Source organism: Rhineura floridana, chromosome 3, assembly GCF_030035675.1.
Source record: "Rhineura floridana isolate rRhiFlo1 chromosome 3, rRhiFlo1.hap2, whole genome shotgun sequence".
In the NCBI taxonomy this organism is placed as follows: domain Eukaryota; kingdom Metazoa; phylum Chordata; class Lepidosauria; order Squamata; family Rhineuridae; genus Rhineura; species Rhineura floridana.
Window position 1 is genome coordinate 152,663,876 of NC_084482.1, and position 19,413 is coordinate 152,683,288.

Sequence of the window (19,413 nt, forward strand, 5' to 3'; positions counted from 1 at the left end):
CAGCACTTAAAGGAAGTTAGTTTTTTTTTAAAGCAATGGTGTGAGGGCTTTCCATTGTATAGCACTCTTTGTCACATATACTCACTCCTCTCCCTTTGACTTGGCTGGAGCTCCTGTGCTGGAGGTGGGTCAGGAACCCAGCCCAAGGGTCCTTCCAGGGCATCCCCTGGAGACAGGCCTGAGAGGTCCCTCCTAATATATTATACCCTTTAGTACTGGCATGGATAACTCTGTTGGCTTATCTGGGTCTTTGATCATTGGGAGGTCTGGATCCCCCCTGGAGGAATTGTCATCTGAGGTATGACAAGCGAAGTTCTGTACTTGCTAGGCCTTTCAAGTGGACCAACTGGTTAAACTGTCTGATGTTAGGTTGAGGCATGTGTCAATCTTACATTTGAGGCATTTCAGGGTTCACAGCCCCCATTTCTGTGGCAATTCTGGATGCAGAGCATCCCCAGGACATGCTTGAGAGAATAATGTAATGAATCAATGTTTGTTTTTATTCCTACACAACAATGGAGGCTTCTGCCACATTGGGGCTGGTGCAGAGTGCAGTGGCAATACAGTTTCCTAGACTGTAATATTTTAGACTATAATTATGAAGGCAGGAAAGGAGCTTTATCTTGGAAAGGAAATAGATATTTTACTGATGCAGTATTGGAGATGGAAACAGGATGTACAGAGAACAGTCCCACAATGCAGGACACACGCACGCACGCACATGCACTCATTCACTGTTTCTTGACAGGCTAAGAGGATATCTGCAGGATGGTGCTAAAGCCTTGTTTAGTCTTGCTGTAATCTTTGTGTAGCATTGTTAAGTATGGCAACTGAAGTCCTGTCTCCTCTGGCCTTATGGTCTCAGTCTCCTTACAGTATCTGTCAGTGGGATTAATACATTGGCCATACAGAGACCTGGACATAGTGGATAAGGATATGTGTGACCTCTGGGAAAAGGGAGACAATGAATATTTGTGTTTTCATATCTGCTGTAAGTAGGGTTTTGAATATGGCACACTTCAAACAAAAACCAATATTCCCTGAAAGGGCTGATATATATATTTATTTATTGTTAAACAAAGCTTAGAGTTTCAAGATAGCAGGTTTTGTGGCCAGTACCACACTTAAAACAGTAGTAAGGTTGCGAAATTGTACAGCATGTGTGGCACTGATTATAACTAATACTGGAAAAAGTTAGTGTGGATCATTGCAGGCCATTTATTTTAAACAAAATATCCTAAAGCTGGGAAATGTTCACAGATTATTATGCTTCAGTTGAGGTAGGATAACCATTTAGTAGTAGGCTGTTTTATTTGATGTTTTCTTTGTTTTTTTTCTAGTTCTAACAGGAAACAGTACACAGTATTTCAGGTGTATCCATGCCAAGAATCTGGAAGTCTGTCCCAGATCTGAGGCTGCTTAATTGATATCCTGTGGTGTTGGCTGTCTGTTTAAATTTCTGTGTGCCTGTGCCATACAGGCACCAATAGAATATAAAGTGATGATAACTAACATCAAATAGAGAGAGAGAGAGAGAAAATAAGTGTCCTTCTTTTGAGCCTTGAAGCTTTAGTTCAAGAAGCTTTTTTGTAGGCCAGAAATGAGGAATCTGTGGCCCTCCAGATGTTGCTGGACTCCAATTTCATTATCCCTGATCATTAGCTATGCTGACTGGTGTTGAAGTCCAACAACATCTGGAGGGCCACAATTGGGCCTTGCAGGGAAGAACTGCATGGTGTTCCTTTGCTGAGGTAACCTGGCCCTTGTCCCTCCCCAGCCATAAAAAGGAGGGCTATTCTTTTATTTGTTTTTCTTGTGTTCCTCTGTAACTTGTCTTGTAAGGAAAACAAAATAAAATGTTAAAAAAGGGGGACCCTGTGGTTGATTAGTCTCCTGTTCCTGAAGCCAATGGGGGATTGTCTCTTCTGTCTTAGTGCTTCGCTAAATTAGCTCTTCCTTAGCCCAGTAGGCAGCCTTCTACAGCACACTTCCTTGATGCCTTGCCATTATCTTATAGGTGTTCGTGGTAGCCGTAGTCGGGATTGCTCGAGCAGTTGTCTCCATGACAGTCAGTGCCTCTACCGCTGCTACAGTTACTGACAAGGTGAGTCAAGCTGCTGGCACCAAAGCTGAGGGTGTTTTTGACCCCTTCACTTTTTCTGGTGGCAGCGCAATACATTGATCCAAAGGGTCTTTCCCCCCTTCATTTCCCACTGCTGCTGCAGGAAGTGTGAAAAAGAAGCCTGGATTTTACCGGCTTCCTTTGGCTCTGCATGCCTGCTCCCTGAGCAGAATTTTAACTCCTGCTTGTTAGCTTCTGAGTGGGAGTTAAATCCTGCTGCATTGGCTGTAGGTGCCTGTTCCCTCCTGGGATTCTGCCAATGCAGAATTGAACCATGGCCTCCCACCAATCAGCTGATATCAATTGACGGGTAGGTGTGGTTTGGGGAAAATGGACTCATGGACCAAACAGGACTCCCTGGTCTTTATCTGCCCCCCGCACTAACTTTGACAGGTGGGTGGGGATTGAACCCTGGTTTGATGATTAGCAGGATTAAACCCTTGCCATCAGCTGACATCACCCATGGGCATGGTTTGGGAAAAACTTCTTCGTAGGCCAACTTGGACCCCTGGCCGGGCAAGATTGGTCTGCAGGCTGGAGGTTCCTCAACTTGGATTTAGAAGCATAATGGCAGAGTCACTCTTAACTAGATACTTTTATGCCAAGATGAGTATTTGCTATTGACAAGTAACATAAGGACTGTCTCCCATGTTGCTTTCCTATGCCTGGGGATTGTTCCTACAAGTGCTGTCTGCCAGGTTCAAAGGAGGCATTTCTCTGTGCTGCTAGATTCACTTTATGAATTTGGGTCAGATTTGGTGTCCAGAAGAGTACTAAGCATTGGGACCAATCGCATCACTTGAGGTGGGTAGTGCCAATCGCATCACTTGAGGTGGGTAGTGCCAATCACATCACTTGAGGTGGGTAGTGCCAATCGCATCACTTGAGGTGGGTAGTGCCAAGGGTCATTACACGGCTTAGGACCACAGTACCTGATGGAACACCTCTCCCGACATGAACCCACCCGTATGCTACGCTCAACATCAAAGGCCCTCCTCTGGGTCCCTACTCCGAGGGAAGCTCGGAGGATGGCAACAAGGGAGGGGACCTTTTCAGTGGTGGCCCCCAAATTATGGAATGATTTGTCTGACAAGGTGTGCCTGGCACCAACACTGTTATCTTTTAGGCGCCAGGTCAAGACTTTCCTCTTTTCCCAGGCATTTTAGCATGTGTTTTTAAATTGCTTTTTAAAAATGTGTTTTTAAATTTGTATATTTGTTTTTAATGTTTTTAATTGTTGTAAACCGCCCAGAGAACTGGCTATGGGGTGGTATACAAATGCAATTAATAAATACATACATACATGCTGACCAAGTAGGACAGACAGTGGTTTCAATCTACAGTCCTTCAAGCCAATGTAGTTTTGCATTGAAGTTAGTCAGGCTCTGGATTGGAACGACAGAGGAAGCTGGATGATAGCAGAGTTTTGGAATGGAACTGAAGGATGAGCACAGGGGATGGAGAGGGTCAGTCAGGATCCAGCTGAACCAAAATCAGGGCAGACGATTGAGCCAAAGAATCATTGTGCCTAGAAATCATTAAGGGCAGCGGTGGTTGGTATCCATTTGGACTGGTAGGGTGGAAGGCAGGGAGAGTGGGTGGAACATGAGTCAGTGACAGCAGAACCAACTAATTCTAGTTTTGTCCCCATCCTCCTTCATCCTGAGTTCTACAATGGCAACACTGAGAATGAGAAGCTGATAGGCAATGCTGGTTGTAAGTAAGAAGGCAGGCAAGTGGGGGTTGGTTGATGGCAGACTGAGAATGGTGAGGCAGGACTCCATTAGCCTTAGTGGAGCAGGGTATCTTGTCACTGCAACTTATGGCCACCTGTTGCTCAGACAAGGGCTTAAAGGATGACCAGGGAGGAATGGGGTGAAGTTCATCCAGGTGTGAGTAGTTGTGGCTGGAAGAAGGGAAGAAGGCCAGCAAAAGCCTTTAGGTTAGCAGAGTCCCTTGTCATAACAGACAAGTAGGCAAGATTGCTGTTGCAATTCACAAGAATGGTTTGAAGCCCACTACTGCCTGTATAGCAAAATACGCTCCCATGTATAAATATTGTACATGCAAGCATTGGCTGTCTCTTTAAAAGATGCTGACACTGCTGTCCCATAAAGACAACTTTCTGGTATCATAAAAATAGGAAGTAGGCCTGCCAATTACTTAGCGTGTAAGCCAAGTGTGTGTGATTTATTTCCTGTCTCTGAAAATGGAGAAAATAGAATTCCACTGTGATCCCAGATACTGAATTCCCCCTTTAAGGAGAAATAGCCCTGACCAACGGTAGCTTTCACTTCTGCGCAGGTCTCATTGCTTAGTATGTGTTGCTATATTTCTGTGGCATGGCAAGGATTCTGGGTTACTCTGTTGTTGTTTTTTAAATCAAAATTAATGTGTTAATGCAACCCTGGTTCTGTACCCAGGAAAGCTGAATTCTGGAAGCTAAAGAAAGTACAGAAGATGAAACAAATCTGCATAATTTCATTTCTGTTCCTCCCAGGAAGGAGCAAGGAGTTATGTGGAACATTAAAGCCTTGCCCACTTACCTCTAAAGATCCCAAACCCTCTTGCACACACATACGTTCCTCTTTCCTAGCTTTTGGCATTTCATCTGGTGTTGCCTTCACATCTGCCAGGCATTACTTTTATTTATATTTATTTGTTAGATTTATATCCTGCCCTTCTGCCCAGTAGGAGCCCAGGGCAGCAGGCATATGGACCATAAACTTGCCTAAGAAGCATGGTAGTTGAGATTTTTGTGCACAGTCCCAAGCATTTTGCTCCTGTAGAATTGTAGAAGAGAGCTAGCCTGAGATACCATGAATTCTGAAAATCCATGTGAGCATCCGTGCATTAGCCAGGGAGAGAGATGTTAGGAAGGATTTCCCCATTAATTATTATTGTTTAAAATTATAAACTGCTTTACAGTCTGAGACCAGATTTGGGGAGCTTTCTGATGGGAAGAAAGATGAGGTATCTTTGGGCAATCTTCTCTTTTTAGGACCTGTTCATTTTGCTTCTTGATCTTTATTTCCCTGGCCTGTATCATCTTCTCTAGATCCTGTGGGAAATCACAAGATTCTTCCTTCTGGCCATTGAGCTGAGTATGGTGATCCTGGGTCTTGCATTTGGTAAGGACTCCTACTTTGTGCTGCTTGGTGCACTTAACCTTTTTCGTTGCCGAGACAGTCAGAGCGTGGTGCCCTGCTTTTGGGGAGAGAGCAAATCCTTCCGAGCACAAACAGAACTTCAGCCAGACATACGTAATGCTCATGCTGGAGGGAAAAGCCCGCATTTCTTGTATGCCTCTGATTTATACTCTCTGGTGCTTTCAGTGCATACACAGTTGGAGTGCTGTTGTCATGTCTGTCAGAGTGGAGAAAGGACACTTGACACCATTTTTTATTTTAATTAAGAGTATTTCCAATTGGTTTGCAGTGTTAAAGGTGCAGCTGTTATCCATATGTTGCAGAGGATCCAGATGCATTTCCTTAAGGCAGCCTGTCCGTTATGGGAATATCTCATTTTTCCCAGTACCCAAGCTGCACCCGCCCAATTTTGTGGCTTTACAAACAAATATATTAAATATATATTAAATCTTGTATTTTATTTTACTATACTTATATCCTCCTCTTTTTCCAAGGACCATAATGCAGTATTCACTGTTCTCTTCTGTCCCCCCCCCATTTATCCGCACAGCAACCCTGTGAGGTAGGATAGGCTGAGAGATGGTGACTGGCCCAACACCACATGGTGAGCTTCATGGCCAAATGGGGATTTGAATCTGGGTCTCCCCAGTCCTCCTTGAACATTTTAACCACTACATCACACTGGCTGTCTAGCACGCAAGCGTGGGAGAGCTCATGGACCCTTTTAATCCCTAGAAATGGCAAATGTTTTTAAAGATGGTTTTAAGATGTTGTATCACCTCTTTGCTGCCCTGAGCTCCATTTGGGAGGAAAGGAGGGAATATAAATTACATAAATAATAATGATAAATAAAATGTTAGTATGTTTTATTCTTTCTCTCTGCACAATGACTCCTCCCACATTGTGAACCATTTCTTTTTCTCATTAGCTTTTTTTTAAGGCTGTACACGCCTCCACTCCAGTGCTTGAGCCATTCACCTTCTCTCATCTTAAGCAAAATACTAACATTGCTGAGTCCAATGGGTTTCCTCTGCTGATGGGAGAGCCTCCGTCAGCAAGAAGGAAGGGAATGTTTAGCAATTCCTTCTCCCCTGCAGCCCCCCCCCACCTAAAATGTGCTCCAGAGAGTCCTTGTCAGTGGAGCAAAACCCATTGGATCCCACCCATTATTCATCCAGTTGTTACCTCACTGATGTTGGATCAGGGCTGGAGCAAATACAGTGTTAAAGGAAAAATCTCTGTTTGGGATTTGTTTGTTTTTTAATTATGAGAAGGGTTTCCTCTTCAACAAACATTGGCCTTTTCCAATTGGGATAAATGATGCCTCAGGGCAGGAAAATACTGAAGCTACTTAAAGGCATATGGAGGTAAAAGGGGAATAAATTTGGGGCCCTGCTTGCTGAAACCCTGGTAAATCAATCCCTGCTGATGCTTGCATTGGCTAGTATAGTGGAGAGGCCTGGCTGTTCTAAAGAATGTGAAAAGGTCCCTGCTGGACCAGACCAATGTTGAATCTAAACTGGCAGCCTGTTTCAATACCGGCCAGTTAGATGCTTCAGGGAATCTCAGAAGCACAACCAGCCCCAGAAGTTCTCTCTCTTCTCTTCTCCCCCCCATCAGAAAAAAAAAAGCAAGGGGTCCAGTCCACATAATCAGAGGGCTGGATATTTGGGCTAGGTGGGAAAGAAAGTGTCAGTTTTTGTGTTTTATAAATCTAAAGGATTGCAGCTCCAAGGTCTTGAAATTGAGGCTGGATTCCTGGATTAAAAAGTGTGTTAACTCTGAAAGGTGGGAGGAACTGGCACATATATTTCTATTCTTTAGTCTCGTGACATGAAACCAGCCATTTTAATGTCTGTCAGAGAAACAACTCCTGCTCTGCTTTTTGTTCATTCAGGTCATTTGGAGAGTAAATCCAGTGTCAAGCGGGTATTGGCTATCACCACAGTGCTGTCATTGGCCTACTCTGTCACCCAGGTAAGCACCGGTGAAGTAGAAGAACTTCCTTTTCTGGTCTAGGTGTTCAAGAAAGCAACTGTCCTTTTTTTTTTTAACCTATTAGATGGTTCATTGTGGAATTAGTAAAAGGAAAATGCATTGATGAAAAGCATCTTAACATTCTGTGGTGAGTTGGAAAAGGAAGAGTCCTCTTCAGACTTAACACCAAGAGGTGTATTTTACTGGTGGGGGAGGGGAACCTGTGGCACTTCAGATGATGCTTGACTCCCAACTCTCATCATCTCTTACCATTGGCTGTTCTAGCTGGGGTTGGGTGGGAGTTGTAGTCCAAAATATCTGGAGGATCCCAGGTTGCCCATCCTTGATCTAGGTGTTGAAAGAACCTGTACCCAGGATGTGCTTGCTCTGGCATGAGGGAACTGGCAAACCACCATGGAGTTTTTATTGGATTCAGAGGTTCATCCGGTCCCTGCTGTCTACATGCCCTGGATCTTCAGCCCATTCTGGTCTCTGGCTTGTGTGTGCATTGCAGCTGGAGGGAGATTAGGAAGCTTGCAGAGGCCATGCAGTCTGATGCATGATGTTATGGGATATGCCTACTTTCTTCTGAGTGCTTTTGGCTGTATGGCACCAAATAGGGTACGTGGGAAGTATTCTATGCAGACATGGGATAACAGATTCCAGCTTAGCTTAAGATAGGAACACAGGAAACTGCCTTATACTGAGTGAAACCATTGGTCCATCTAGCTCAGTATTGTCTACACCAGCCTTTCCTTATCTTTGGGTCCCCAGATGTTGTTGGACTACAACTCCCATCAGCTCCAGCCAGCATGGCCAATGGTCAGGAATGACTGGAATAGTAGTCCAGCAACTCCTGGGAACCCAAAGGTTGGGAAAAGCTGGTCTACACTGACTGGCAAGACAGGCGCTTTTCATATCTGGGTATCTTAACTTTTCCATCCTCTTCTCATCTGAGAAACAGTACATTTGTACACAGTAAGATAAATTCATTCCATCTGACTCCTCCTGAACTTGAAAGTGATTCCTCCTTTAGAAGCTCTGAGTTACTTTAATAGTTTGGTATATTAACTCAGTCTGAACAATGCAGCATTTGTAAGTTTAAGCATGTTCTCCTTTTCTCTAGTGGCACTGTGCCCAGGATGCTGGTTTGGGATGCTGCAGTGTTAAACAGGAATATTATTGTCCACTGTTCAGGCATCTTCTTAAAAAACAGATTCATTAAACTCATAGTTACCACATGATAAGTTGGGCAATTCCTGTTAAAAGTGAAGTGGCTGAACTGTTATCTGGAAATGTTGCACTGCTGTAACAGAAGTGGTTCCTCTGTTAGCTTTATACAGACACATTTTATGAGTTTGCTTCCAAATAAATGCCTTGTATATAAAGTTAGGTTTGCTTTTCCACAGGTACAAGATATTTATAGATGGTAGGGTCAGACAGCATGGAAACAGGATTGCTAGGCCTGATAATACCAAACGGATTGTCCTGTCCTAAGCATGCTTACTTGGAAAGGGGGTAAATGTACTTAGGATAGGCCCAGCTCCATCCAATCCATAGCATTTACTTTTGTTTCCAAATACCACATGTCAGTTTTTAGTTTGTGTCTCACTGCCTATAGAGGGATCTTGAAACTACTTTTCACCCAGATATGTGCAAGCGCTCATCTAAAGCATAGCTGCTGTCTGTGAGTTGTATATATGTGGATATATATATATTGCAGGAAAGGAGAAAAAGCATTTGACAATATCCTGTGTGTTTGTAAGTAGTGAGGAAGAAAGATTCCAAGAGGGTGGGTAAGTCGATGGATGAAGGAGTTAAGAGGTAGTTGGGAGAGCACTTCAATATATATGTTTTAGTTTGTTTATTTTGCAGAATTTCTGTCCCACTCCTCAAAAAAAGGCTCCCAGAGCAGCTTACAGAGACAGTCCCTGCCTTACAACCTATAAAGACACAGCACAGAAGGAAAATGAGTTAGCTTATTTCCTCCTCCCTCCCAACTCAAGTATAAGTTCTTAGTTAAAAGTTCTTATAGTGATCAGCTGGGGTAGAAAAGTTCAAGGAAAGGAGGCACCTGAAGTTGCTGTTCTCTCAGCTGTGCTAGCAGAGTTGCCCTGTGTCCCTCCTCTGTTACTTCCTGATATAATAGGCTGCTGCTGGAAGTGTAGTGGGTTGTGATGTGGGAGGACCTGTAGGTCAAGAGGGCAGCTGACAGAAGTTTTAGGTCAGGCATTAAGGGTGTGGGAGGAATATGGATAGTTCATGGAGCACCAGTAGATTGGCAGGAGGCCATGAGGAGAGGGACTGGGGAAGGTGCCATTTTCTGTCTCCTGCTTCTGCCCCCCACCCCTGCCATGCTCACAGCTGAATCAGTAATTACAGCAACGAGTTATTCTCTGATACTTCAGTATTTCTGAACTGGCTGGCAGATCATAATGTGCAACGATAGAAAGCGCTGGCTTTCAAATGAGGTCAAGTGCCTTTTCCTCAGCTTCTCATGTAGGAAACAGAGACACTTTGGTAAGTAGTCACATCCTGATGACCTCCTTGCACTGTTCCCCACCAATATTTCAGGGAACGCTGGAGATCCAATATCCTGACGCCAGACTCTCTGCCGAAGACTTCAATATCTATGGTCATGGAGGAAGGCACTTCTGGCTTGCGAGCTCCTGTTTCTTCTTTTTGGTAAGGGTGATCCATTCTGCTCAACCCGAATACCATGACTGATAATATTGATACTACTTTTTACCTGACGATTTCCTGTTAACTCTGTTTAATAGTGCTTCCTGATGTCTTCTAAATGCAACAATGAAAATTCCAAGGAAGATAATCCAGGATCTTAACTACTCTCCACCTTCCCTTGGTCCCCACTTTACCTGCTGCTTTCTTTCTTAACAGGTTTATTCATTGGTGGTGATGCTTCCAAAAACACCCTTGAAAGATCGTATATCTCTGCCATGTAAGTTATTTGCCTCTCAGTTTCAAACCAGTTTGATTTTTGGAAGCATTAAAAGCCAAGCCAATGAAGCTGGATGCTGGAGGATTCAGGACAGATACAAGAAAATACTTCTTCACGCATAGTTAAATTATGGAATTTGCTCCCACGAGAGGCAGTGATGGTCACCCCATTGGATAGCTTTAAAAGAGGATTAGACAAATTCATGGATGAAAAGGCCGTCTATGTTTACTAGCCACGATGGCTATGTTCTGCCTCCACATTCAGAGGCAGCATGCCTCTGAATGCCAGTTGCTGGGGATCACAATTGGGGAGAGGGCTGTTCCACTCATGCTCTGCTTGTGGGCTTCCCATAGGTCAGCCTCAGAGAGAACAGGATTCTGGACTAGATGGACCTTTGGATCTTCTTATGTACTTATTCTGGCAAGGGACTGTATTTTATTCTTTGGACAGCACTTAGCATAATGTTAACCTCCTAAGAACAACACAACATTTATAATGTAAAGCCACAATTTACTTCAGTAGCATTAAGAAGATACACAGAGAGGAAGATGTCAAGAACTGCTGCCAGTTCACACCGGGACTCAATTCCCAAGCGCAAGGCAATTGATCCCATACAGGCACAACCTATGCCTCCTTTACCAGGGCTGTGTAAACCAACAACAACCCTGTAAGTTAGGTAGACTGCCACTACCCCTTAAACCTGGTCACCCACTCTGGTCCAAGGGAAAACCCAAAGTGCCAGAAATAGACCTGCCAAGAATGCACTCCTTGTCTTGGAGCCTTAAGGCAAAATATCCAAATATACGGTAGTCTGTGGCTAATTGGCCAAGGTGCTGGATTCAGAGCCAATTCCCCCCTGAAATGAACACATACTGAATATTTTATTAGAATAAAACATAACTGCAAAATATATAGCAGCAAAATAGTTCCTTAAACCAAACACCCACAAGGGCTAGGTAAAATACAGAGAGAGTTCAAATTGCAAATAAAAATAACAAAGCTATCTAGCTTAGTCTATACTCACACAATAGGATAAACCAGCAGAATAACATCATGGTTCTACATCTCCCTAGAGATGTATAGCCTGGAAAGCAGATGGAAGATGGAACCCCAACATCAAGTAGCACCAAAGAACATTGGGGAACAAAGACCTGAACTCTTGGTTCTATTCTTATGGGAAAAAGCCTAGCAATAGCCAGGAATTAATTAGCCAATTAGAAGGCTTTCTGATGATGAAGTCTTCTGGAGCGTTCGCACCTAACGGTCACACACGTCTCCAACCTTGGGGGCCTGTGGCCTTGAAATACCAGTCTCAAGCTGATAAGCAGGTGTTCTTGCTTACTGCTTAATTGAATTCAGCTGTGAGAAGTGACAGCCTCTCAGAGGCCCTAATTCAAGCAAGATGTTTTCCCTCCACAATTCCTTGCTACAGAACCATTTTAGAAACCAGGCATTGTTGACAGAAAAGGAGAGGTGGTGTCATGCAAAATCATATGTAAATAGCATGCTTTTTTTTTTTTGCAACCAGAGTAGAGTATTAGAGGACATAAAATTGGTTCTTGGGGAAATTCAAACTAAGTGCTTCAGCGAGATTTTACATTGTATAACCAGTGGATTATTAAGATTTCCAGAGGATGGAGATTTGCTGCAAGTACCCAAGAAGCTTGTCCTGCATATCATCATACATTACAACACTTCATACTTCTCTGTAACATGAAGATCATGAAGATGCAGATATAAAACTTTATCCCAAGTGCAGAGGGCCAATTAGTTGCCGACTCCTTTCCTCACAAGAAGGGCAACTTTCCCTGGGAAAAGGCTTGGGACAAGCAGAGAGGCTAGAACATAGCCATCATGGGACACAGCCACGTATAGCCTTATCCTCTGTGAATTTGTCTAATCCTCTTTTAAAGCCACTCACTACTTCTTGCGGGAGTGAATTCAGTAGGTTAAAAGACACAGCCTAATAGGAAGAAGAGAGAGAGGACGGGGAGAAAAAGAAGCACATTCAGATTTGTTAGTTACATAATGACCAGGTGGAATGGCCACAGGTGGAGACTGTTCTGAAAGAAGTAACTCTCAAGCATCTTTCTTCTGTCTGTAATACTGTTCTTTTCAGTGCTCTCAAGCGGTTCTTCCACCAAATACATTGTAATGTAGGAGGTATATGGTATTAAGTGTCTTTGCTCTCTTTTTCAGCAAGGAAGAGTTTCTATGTCTATGCTGGGATTCTTGCTGTGCTAAACCTGGTGCAGGGCATAGGTAGTGCTCTGCTCTGTGCCGGTATTGTAGAAGGATTATGGTATGTATCCTGTTACCGGATAGTCCCTCTAACTTTTACTTGACACTACAACTGAGTCCTTTAGGAAGCAAGCACAAAGAGCCTCAAACTAATTTTTTAACCAAAGTGAACTTGCTATGTTGTTGTTGACTGCCATATTTGCTGGGCTATAGGAGCTCTGTGGTACTTACCTATCCCTCTCTGTTGCCCATCATTGTACCTACCTACCTACCTATCTCCAGATTCCTTTTCCTAACATCCTGTCTGGGATTGGTGATCTCGCCACTTGTCTGGTGGTACCCACTCAGTGTCTGCCTCCTCTCCTTTCTGATGGGGGGAGTGACCAAATGCATTCAGATCAGAGAATTGGAAATTGTTGCGGTACAGTTGCTAGGCCTTATTTCCTCCATCTCTTTCCCTGCTTTTGATTCCTTTTTTTGAAGGAAGGGAGTAGGGTACAGTTGCTCAGATTAGTGTTTTGCTTGCTGAGGCTGGACCAAGCAGAGAGGCAAAATATTTTTTTCTTCTATTCTGCATGCATTGGGCTGGTATTTTGGGGAGGAGGGGCAGGGAGGAACAGGTGTGGGATGTAGGGCACTACTTTTCTGGATGGAAGTCACCACTGTTGATAAGTACATTATAATGCTCCTCATTCCCTCATGAGAGTCATACCTCTGGGTCCTTTTATAGACATAAAAGTTATTGACATCAAGAAGTTGGGAGTCTTAGTCCAACAACATCTGCAGGGCCAAAGATTCTGAATCTTGTGTGTTTAAAGAGTGCCTGGAACAGATTCTAAATGACTTGTGTGTCTCTTCTCTCTCAACAGCTGTGTTGATGCCACCACTTTCCTGTACTTCAGCTTCTTTGCTCCGCTTATTTATGTGGCATTCCTGAAAAGTTTCTTTGGGTGAGCATCCAATCTTTTTTAAAAAAACTTAGTTTATAATAAGCTTTTCACCATACCTTTCAGCATGGTCCCAAGGCATCTTACAAAAATACACCATAAAAATAAAAGTTTTAATATCTACAACAACCACTAACTTAAGGTAGCAATTCTATAAGAGTAGATTAAGGCAATTTCAGTTAACTCTGGGGAAATAAAAAGACCTTTGCCTGGCATCGAAATGACATCAGTGTAAGTGCCTGATTCCAGAGCTTTAAATCATGTAAGCCTCACTAGCAAAGGCCTCTCTGAAGCTCAATAGTTGCCGCCCCCGAGATGTTAACCCAATTATTCATTCAAGTATTTTTTGCCCCACACTATTTGAAAAATGCCAAAAGCCTCTTAGATTACCATGCTGGCTGGCCTGATGGGAGTGGTAGTCCAAAACATCGGGGAGTACCAGGATGGTAAAGGAGGGTATATAGGATTGCAACTTTATTGATTATACCAACTGTATCATAGGAAGGAGCGGGGAGAATTCTTTTATAGTTTTTTTTTAAAAACCTCAAACTTTTCAATAAACAAATAACAAAAATGCCTAAAATGTCCTTAAAGCATTTTAGCACAATTAAAATAACTGTGAAATGGAAGTAAAAGTATAAAATGGTTTAAAGTGCAAACAGGCAGTAAGCAGATTCTTCTTGTGTCTTAAACAGACTGATGCAGAAGTGGGTGGTCTAGGATGGGGTCTACGAAGAGGCCCTCATCCTGACTCTTCCACACATTTCCTCTGTGTGTATTATTATTGTTATTATTAAAAATCAGTTCAATGCCTCTTGTTCCTCCATCTGTGAAATGAAGATGGTGTTTGACTTCATTACAGGGATTCAGCAGGATTAGATTCTTAATATCTGCGCAAAGCTTCATTAAACTCTGAGCTGTTGATAGCCCCCCCCCCCCCCCGTATTAGTGACAAAATGATTAAAGTGAGATGCTGTGGAGGCCAAGCTTGCATTAGGGTAGGTAGGGTTTTTAATTGTTTTGCTCTTGAATTTAAAAAGGGGCTTAGATAAAATGGCTAGCTGGAGACTAAAAAGTGCAAACCACTTTTCCCCAATCTGGTGCCATCCAGATGTTGCTGTACTACAATTCCCATCTTCCCTGACCATTGACTATGCTGATGGGTTGTAGTCCAAAACATCTGAAGAGCACCAGGTTGGAAAAGGGTGGTGTAAACGTTTGGGTCAGGAGTTCCCTTCCTTCTGAGTATCCATTTCTTTCTTATTACTGAAAGTTGTTCTGACTAATCTTGGAGTGCCACTATGTGGTCACTCAGGGGAAATATCCATATTAAATGAGATGTAGTTGCTGCAAACAATTCAGGTGGATTTTTAACTGTGATTGTGAGCAATTAGCCATAGTAGATTTTATTATTTGATATAAAGATCTAAAATAGCTAGTTAAATAGTCTTCTAAATACCAACACCATGTGCATGTTCAGAAGTGACTGTTGTATTTCTAACTTCCTTCATAGCTAGTTACGAACAGAAGTTTCACCCTATACAGTAGGGCCCCACTTACCAGCATTCCGTTTTGCGGCGTTCCGCTGATGCGGCGGCTTTTAATTCGGGGAAATTCCCCATTTTAAAGCCGATTTTGCGATTTTACGGCATTTTGCGACATTTTTGCACGACGTGGCCCATTATAGTCAATGGGTTCCACTTTACAGCGGGGGCCTGGTCCCTAACCCGCCGTATAAGCGGGGCCCTACTGTATTTACACACACAAGACCTGGAAAGCAGAATTGTGCAGAAGTAAATGTATGCAAACATGTTAAAATTGTGCATAATTATTCTGAGCAGAGGCAGAATACACTTATAAAGCTCAAGTTGTTCACTTCTCCGTAATGCTGATGATGGATAAAAAGAGTAAAACTGGAAGTGACACCTGTAGTTCTATATCAGGGGTGGTGAACTTGTGACCCTCCAGCTGTTGTTGGATTACATTTACCATCAGCCCTGCCCATTGGCCATGTTGGCTGGGGCTGATGGGACTGGTAGTCTCACAACATCTGGAGGACCACAGGCTTTCTCATATTTCACAAGCACAGCAAGATATATATCCTCAGCATCTGATATTCAAAGGTAAAGTGCTCCTGCAGGCTGCAATTTAAAGTTCCGTTTAGCTCTCAAGGCCAATTCTTGTACACGGTGGCAACTGCTATTATTCCTTGCCCTGGTTTTCCTGTGCTGTGACCCATCATTGCAGCTGGTGCTTTCCAAGGGAAAGTAAAAGGCTGGTTCTTAATCCACAGAACTGTCAGCCTAAGGTTAGACAAGGCAGGATAGGGGAAGACAACAAAGGGAAAAAGCAAAGATTGATAATGGACAAACATGCCATTATATCTTGGGCCATATTTAGTTCTGGATTCCTCCTGCATATTATGGCCTGGAGTAAAAGAACAGCGTAGTTGACTACTTTTTATTTCAGGAACTACCTGCCATGTCTATTTGGGATCTTCTTAGCTAAGAACTGGGGTGGTGGCAGTGGGGGAGTTGTGCTCAGAGAAGAGCATCTGCTTTGCATGCAGGAGGTCCCAGGTTCAGCCTCTGGCATCACCAGGAAGGTCTGTGAATGGCCCCTGTCTGAAACCCTGGAGAGCTACTGCTAATCAGTGTAGACAGTACTGAGTGAAATGGACCGATGGTTTGACCTAGTATAAGGCAGCTTCCTATGTCCCAGGAAAGTACATTTTTATTTCCCCTTCCTTCTTTAATAATTCCAGGTCCGAGCCAAAGATCCTCTTCTCCTACAAATGCCAGGTGGATGAGCCTGAAGATGTCGATGTGCACCTCCCACATGCCTATAGTGTGACCAAGAAGGAAGGCCTGGATTCCAGCTTCTACTCCAGCACTCAGATTGACACTGCGGCGTACTTGGATGATATTGCTTCCATGCCCTATCACGTGGGCAGCATCAACAGCATTGACAGTGACCGCTGGAAAGCCATCAACTCCTAAGGCAACCCTCATCCTCTTTTGAAGAATGTGTCTCTCTTGCATCCTCACAGCTTCATCACCAATTCCCCCTCTGGAACTCTTCAGTGTGTCATCTTCTCTTTGCCACAAGTTTTTAAAAAAAGTTTATATCTTGTATGGAACATAAAAATGGATAACTATGGTCTTCCTAAAAGGACAGCTCTGACCTTCATGAGAGTACAAACCAGATCAGCTCATAAGTCCTGAATCTTCGTGTTCTTGAACATTCCACATGCACATGGTTGGACGTGATGGCAGCATTTTCTTGGCCAAAGAACACATACAGCTAGGAAGTCTTGGCTGCTCTGTAGAACACATATATAGCAGTCAGTAAGTTACTTGCATTCTGGTTTTTTAGCTTAATTTCCTAAGCTCCCAGCAACAATGTTGCCTGGAAAAGAACTAGGGGAGAGCGGGACACTTAGCTGCAGTCTGGTGGGAATTGTGAAGTGAGAACTCCACATGCTATTGATAGAAAGAGCACTTAAGAGTGAACTGCTAAATGTTTCCAGAATTCTTCACAGGGAATCTGGGAGTGAGTGTATGTGTGTATTATATACGTGCTGACTTCTGAAGGAGCGGGGGAAAAGTAGCCAGCAGGGGAAGGTCTCTGAGGAACTTGTTGCTGTGCATCTAAACTGCTGCAACTGGTTGAGAAGCAGTGGTGAGTGTCATACACTATATAAGTTCTGAGGTTTTAGCATGAAAACTTAGCCAAGCGAGAGCTTGCAGAAAGGTGATCTGTGTGATGCTAGCAGAACTCCAGAGCAAATGAGGAAAACATGGTTCAAATGGATAGTTCCAACAAAGTGTTAGGATAGGATAGGGCAGAAGACACATGGGAAATGACCTGGTTGCCTGTGTGTGAGGGATTGTGAGTGATGCTTGGGATGGCACCGAAGTGAAGTACAGGATTGCAATGACTGGATGTCTAGGCAGGAGAGAGGCTGTTCCGTGGATAATAGCTGTTGGGCTCTGTACCTTAGATTCAAGCTGATAAGCCTGCCCAGTACACCTCTAAGAGCATATGATACTTCTTTGAACTTAGCCTGGGGGTTCATTCATCTCTCCTGTACTGAAGAGAATGGCATGCTGAACACATAGCTGGCTGTTTTCTTGAAGGTAGTGGTGGTAGCTGATCTTTAGGGCCATTTGAGGCTTGTGAGATCAGCAGAGTGAAGGAGGTTTATTTTTAAATAATAGTAAGCATGTTCTTTGTGGGAGAAAGATCTAATACTGGAAATGGCTTCACCTTGTAGTTTCAGTCAGTTTAATTTTAAAATTCCAGTTCTTGAGAAAGCAAGAACATCTGAAAAATACACAGAGGTTTCTTTAATTTGATGCTGCTGCTACTACTACCATTTTGGGATTGATTTTAGCGCCAAATACGTTAGATACTGGTGACCAAGACAGCGATCCTGGATAAGCACATGTTTTTGGACAAAGGTTGCTTGGAAATCATTGGGACATGCTTTCAAGTAAACCTCTTTAGAATTGAGTTGCAAGCAGGAAAAACACCTTGGTTTTCTTCTCCTTGTTGATAAATATCACTTCCTCGTTATGGCCTGAAACTTCTGCCATTTGTGATTTTTTTCTGCTGCCGAGCCACATCTTGATTGAAAACACAATGAGAACCTTGACTTCATTTTAAAGACTTTTAAAATTACTTTTTAAAAAATACATGTTTGATTATATCTCTGTTTTGGATGAGTTGTCAATACAGATTGAGGATTGTTGTGGTGGAGATCCACACTTTGCCTTTAGTTTTTGCTACTGCCCAGATTAACCTTTTCTGAAAGTTGTTTGAATTTGATAACCACAGTCAGTCATTCAGATATGCTGCTGCTGGCTGCATAGATATCTCACCATGGAGGTATGACAAATGTACTGTGTAGTTGAGGCTGCTTTAATGTTTATGGTGTCAGCCTGGGGTGAGCTGGTAGAACAAATGTGCACATACCCCACCATGCCGCGCCCAAAATCCGACGAAGAGGCAGTCACGGGATGTGACCTTGATGCTATCCAACCTATTGAAAGAACATGCCTACCGCGTATGCAGCCAGCGCCTTAGCTTCTTTGTATTCTGTGAAAGGCAATGAAGGCAATACTGATTGGCTGCAGGGCACAAGGCTGGTGGTAATTATGTCGTATAAGACAGTGATGTCATACAATTATTCCCCCCCCTTTACTTAACTAGAATTCTAGATGCGCTCTCCATGATGTTTAAATCCTGCAAACCAGCCAGTGTAGGAACCCTTGGTTGTAGTTTTTTGTTGTAATTTCCATAGATTCCCTACGATTTAATACAGAAGTGTACTATACACATAGTCTGTCAATACAGAGAAAATTGAAAGAACCTGAATAAAAAGATGGGCCCCTTGGATGGTGTGGATCAAGAAGAGGCTGTATTTGGGTTACTGTGTATCAGCAATCTACATCAAATGCTGGCCAATCAATAAACTGTGATCAGTTCTTCCATGATGGAATTCTCTCCACCCACTCTTCCCTGACATTTTAAGCACCTCCCGTGTGCATCCTGCATTGTCTTCTGCTGCTGAGGAGTATCTGCACTAAGTGAAGGAATTATCTTCTTCCAAACATTGTGATCTATGTTTGTGTGTATATATATCAACAACGCCTCTATGTTGTACACACAGTATTGTCCATGAGCAGACAAATGTTTGTGTGTATGAACACACGGCATGTACCATGTGATGTTGGAACAGAAATTAAAAATAGTCATGTATATTTTTGTCTGTAAAAATAAATGAACTTTGACATAAATTAATATATCCTTTCTCTTACGACAGAGGCTTTGTATGTGTGTTCTTACATTTTTGCACTATATTTTTCCAGATTTAAAGAAAAAGTCTGCCAATAACAAAATGCTCTCATTTTGAGAGAAAGCAAGGGGCTGTGGGTTTGTTTGCTTGTTCTTTTTAATCTGGCTAGGTCTTAGAAGGCTGGAGCAACATGATGTAAAACAGACGTGATAAGAATG

General features: G+C 43.0%; 1 protein-coding gene across 1 annotated transcript in view; it reads left to right on the forward strand.

Annotated features, from left to right (window-relative positions):
- TPRA1 (transmembrane protein adipocyte associated 1) overlaps positions 1 to 19,196 on the forward strand; it is a 33,311-nt gene extending 14,115 nt beyond the window's left edge. Inside the window, exons 4-11 of the mRNA XM_061618378.1 lie at positions 2,018 to 2,104; positions 5,181 to 5,253; positions 7,169 to 7,248; positions 9,823 to 9,933; positions 10,147 to 10,207; positions 12,407 to 12,509; positions 13,318 to 13,398; positions 16,160 to 19,196. Coding sequence (XP_061474362.1) covers positions 2,018 to 2,104; positions 5,181 to 5,253; positions 7,169 to 7,248; positions 9,823 to 9,933; positions 10,147 to 10,207; positions 12,407 to 12,509; positions 13,318 to 13,398; positions 16,160 to 16,394 — 831 coding nt within the window. The 3' untranslated portion in view covers positions 16,395 to 19,196. The remainder of the gene's footprint in view (positions 1 to 2,017; positions 2,105 to 5,180; positions 5,254 to 7,168; positions 7,249 to 9,822; positions 9,934 to 10,146; positions 10,208 to 12,406; positions 12,510 to 13,317; positions 13,399 to 16,159) is intronic.
- The last annotated feature ends 217 nt before the right edge of the window (positions 19,197 to 19,413 follow it).